The sequence below is a fragment of the Corvus kubaryi genome, unplaced genomic scaffold (genome assembly GCF_017639235.1).
Source record: "Corvus kubaryi isolate FWS band 111438036 unplaced genomic scaffold, C.kubaryi_AGA036_p1.0 37396, whole genome shotgun sequence".
Classification (NCBI taxonomy): Eukaryota; Metazoa; Chordata; class Aves; order Passeriformes; family Corvidae; genus Corvus; species Corvus kubaryi.
This window is the reverse complement of record NW_024581135.1, coordinates 29984848-29989066: the sequence shown is the minus strand read 5'-3', so window position 1 is coordinate 29989066 and position 4219 is coordinate 29984848. Positions and strand designations below refer to the sequence as shown.

General features: G+C 43.7%; 1 protein-coding gene across 1 annotated transcript in view; it reads right to left on the bottom strand.

Moving 5' to 3' along the window:
• TMEFF2 (transmembrane protein with EGF like and two follistatin like domains 2) overlaps positions 1-4219 on the bottom strand; it is a 143363-nt gene that overhangs the window by 132837 nt on the left and 6307 nt on the right. Inside the window, exon 3 of the mRNA XM_042040593.1 lies at positions 940-947. Within this exon, the coding sequence (XP_041896527.1) occupies positions 940-947 (8 nt within the window). The remainder of the gene's footprint in view (positions 1-939; positions 948-4219) is intronic.

Below are 4219 nucleotides of genomic sequence, written 5' to 3'. Positions count from 1 at the left end.
TGGCTTAGAGAATTGTCCATATTCAAACTGGCCAGCTGATAGGTTCTATCAGTTCCCAGAGGAAACTGTAAGCACCCCTTAGCAAGGACGTCCCTTCCGGGACTACGCTTGCTAACCTATGACAGAGGGGGTGTATTATTTATAAAAAGTCATGGTTATTCAGCAGTGTTTATTTCTGAAGAGCAACAAAACATCTTCAAGGGAGAAGAAGAAATTCATAACTCTGGTTTACTACCAGGGTTAGCCAACGTAACAGTCTTTTTTCATGATTAATTTACAAAGAACTTTACTCTCATGAGCACATTTGGAGCACTGGACATTTTGCTACCAGCAGTAGAGATCACCTCCATCTCTCAGGACAGGCAGCACTGCAAGGGATTCAATGGTTTGACAGCCTTTCAAAGAGCAGATAGAGAAAGAGGTGGATGGTGAGAACTTTACTGTTGTAGAGAGACTTGAGCTTTATTTTTGCAGCTCTTTTCCCAGCACAGTATTGAATGGAAATTCAGAACCAGGGCCTGCAAGGAGAAAACCCAGAGCAGCTATTCACCGATATAATTTCTGTGTGACATGAGTTTCTTGGCCATGTGAACAATTTCTTCTGTCTGATGAAACGTAACATCCAATTTCTTGTTTTCATTTTCTATCTTTGGGCTCCTTTACCCAGAGTTGTTTTTAAGACAACGGGCCTGAAAGAATTATAATGTAAAAGTAAGTGCAGCCTTAGCACATCTTTGGTCTTTCTAGCTACTTTACCTCATTGGAATTGCAGTGATTGCTTTTCTTCCTAGCAGGTAATAAATCAGTTTCAATGGAAAAGAAAAACAACTCAGACATAAACCAGCATTTTCAAATGGTATTTTGCTGTCAACTTTTAGCTTCACCCTCTATGAAAGTGGAGCTTGCAGAAGTTAAGTTCAGCTCACCTCAACTGACCACACAGGATCCTTCTACCTAGATACAATTCCTGCAAGCCACCAAGGGGAATTCATAGTTTAACTGAACAAATCCCAAGCAGTCTGACCTATCTGTCCTGTCTCTGCTTGGCAATACTGTCAACAGAAACACCTGAAACTGTGTCTGTCTGTAGAGGAGAGAGCCCAGCCACGGAGAGATGTAGCACTGCTCGTCACTGGAGCCATTTCTGGCTTGCCTCCAGCAGAGCCTTGAGGACAGGTAGATGGGACTGCTCAGGGGTGACAGAGAGTGTCTCTGTGGTTAATAGTTCCCAACAGGTTTTATTTCCATGAATTTCCCACAAACCACGCAAACATATGGCAGCCAGGAGGACCTCTGGTCACAAGCTTCATGCTGTGTGAGAAGATAACTTTCCTAACCTTGGCACCTGCTAACATCATTTGATACTCCTACTTCTTGCATTATGAAACAATAAACAATCATTTTATATTCAGCACCTTGTGCCAGCCCTTATCTGTAAGCTCTGCTCTGTGCCTCCTGATATATTACTAAATCATTCTAACAGATAACATCCTGCCCATGCTTTCCTTTTGCGTAGGAATGGAGACCTGGCACCTGTGCCCCTACTCATGAGAGGCATCAATAGGCAGTGTCTGACCACTGCATGCATTGCCAGCATGAGTGTCCCTGCCACAGTCCTGAGAGTGTCCCTGCTGTCCCGAGCACGTGGCATGGGTACAGTGTGTGAGCCCAAAGACACTGCTACCCGTTAAACACAAGGGTTTGGGATCTAAACGGCACTTGTACACCCCAGGCAAATATAGGCATAAGTTCAACTGCTCTGTCGTGGTATCGTGCCAAAGTGTGACCAGAGTGGTGGTGTGGTTCTGTGTGGCACTCAGTGAGAGCCTGGTGGACAGCCTTCAGCTGGCCTGTCTCAGGTCAGAGAATGAAGGGTCATGGGAGCATTTCCAGTTGTCCTTGGGAACGGAGCATCAATGAAAATCAAGTATAACAGAAAAAGCTCTTGAAGGATTTGCATAAGAAGGATTTGCACCTGGATCAGAAGTCAAAATCCGTAGAAATTTTTGCATACACACACACACACACACACACTCATACCCACACGCATGCATGAAACATAATGCTTTAGATATTATGAAATCAGATTCCACATCTGAGAAGGGAGAGGCCCAGAAGAGCTGCAGTTTTGTAAAACATCATTTGGCACTTTCTATCTCAGGATCTGAAAGGGGTGTTTTGGCAATACTGACACTGTACACAACAGACTACCAACAGCACGCACAGAGATGGTGTTCTAAGGGAAGCGAATACTGCTTCCCATTTAATGTATGCCACCAATATTTCAGGTGGAGTAGTCAGGTAGAGTATCTTAGTAAGCCACACTAATCTCCTATCTGATTTGCAAGCTATCACACATGTATTTAACTTTACCTTAAATGAAACAAAACAGCAATGCAGTGAAATATTGTTGAAACTTGAAAACAGTTCACTCCATGTAATTAAATTTTAATTTAAAATGTCATTGCTTGTGTATTATAGAAACATTTTTTATGATCAGACAATTTCTAAATAATAGTTACCTTTATTTGAAGGCATATCAACTCCAAACAGTAAAAAATGCAAATGAAGATTCTTCACTAGCTAAAACATTGATGTCAAATTATATATATAAATAGTAACTTATTAAAAAAAAAACATTTGTCAAGTACATCAAGTAAAGCTCTGGAATAATACAGAGCTCGTGCTGCCTTAACCAGAAAGTTTAATAGCTTCCATTTAAAAAAAGAGGAATTAAAGGCAGAGTGCAGTCCTAAATACCACTCCCATCTACTCTGCAAATAGTGGCAGAGTAATTTTTCATTGGTCTGTGACACATGAACAGAAAGCATCCTGGGTATTTGCTGCCCAATACATGAGAAGTGGATTTTGGATCTAATATTGGGAGACCCAAACTGAAGGTGAGCAAGACACCTCTGCACTTGTGACATCCACAAAGTTACTCATCCCTCTCCACAGCCACCCAGCTGTGTTTTCCTCTGCTGGTGATCCGTGTCTTTGCTGACCCCACTCTGCTCCCGGACCCTGTGCAGTGAGGTTTCCAGGCACAGCGCACGCCCTGCTTTCCTGCAGTCCCACGCTGCTGGGAGAAGTGGGACCCTCTGGCACAAGTTGTCTTGGTTGAGTGTCTACCCTCCTCCTGCTGCAGCTCTGCTGGAGGATCTCCACCCCAGATGGGTGAGGATATGAGGATAGGACTGGCAAAGGCTTTGGCTTCCTATGGAAATGGCACACACTGCCCAGAACAGAGCCTTGCCACTTGTTTTTCCTTTACTTCCTAGAACTTGCCACAACTTTGGAGCAAGGCAATCACCGTTAAATTCTGTGCAGGAGAAATACACAGCAATTATGAGAAGTTCTCTGCAATCCCCTGTCCCGCATTAGCCACTGCCTCACTGCAGGATGCAGACAGGGCGTGGAGGAGTCTGGTGCAAGAAGGACTCCAAGAGATCCCCTGCAGGTAATTTATGAGCTTAGACTGCTCTAAATGGCTCTTATTCCCGTCATAGCAGGAGGATGTAAAATCTGTGCTGTGCCAGCTCTGTAAAGCGAGCAGGGTGTGTGGATATGCAATAGGTTGATAACAGACAAGGTGCCAGTAGATGGCTCTCAAGATATGAGGCCTATGGCTTTCACAGGGCTGAGACACCTTCCCGGTTAGGGGAGCAATGCTGCTGCTGCATGCCGGGAACAAAGCAGCCCCTCCAACTGCACCTTGGGACAGGACAGGGATTGCATGGAACTGTGGCATCTTCTCCCCAGACATGCCTAAAAATAGCAAAGTTCTTAGCTTTGTTGTTTTTGATAACTCAAGGCAAAAATGCACTCCTCACTAAAGCATGCTTGAAATCTCCCTTTAATTCTTTAAGTGAGATTTAAGGGCTGTTTAAGTAGGCTGGGAAAAGCTGAGATTATGCTTCTGCAGTACCCCTGTTAGCGTGCAAGAAGAGGTACTGCCAGTCCCAGCGGGGTTATGTAGTTAATAAGTCAGATTTTCTTAACTAAACAGTTGAGCTATGTCTATTTAGAGTTGATTTTCTCAAGCATACATGAACTAACACCCCTAAGGGGACGGGGTCCAGGAGGGATGCTCACAGTTAGAAATTCTACAGAGGATTGAAATGAATTTTTAGTACTGTGTAACTACAGTAGATAACATTTAATTGCAGAAGAGAGAAGAGAAGAGAAGAGAAGAGAAGAGAAGAGAAGAGAAGAGAAG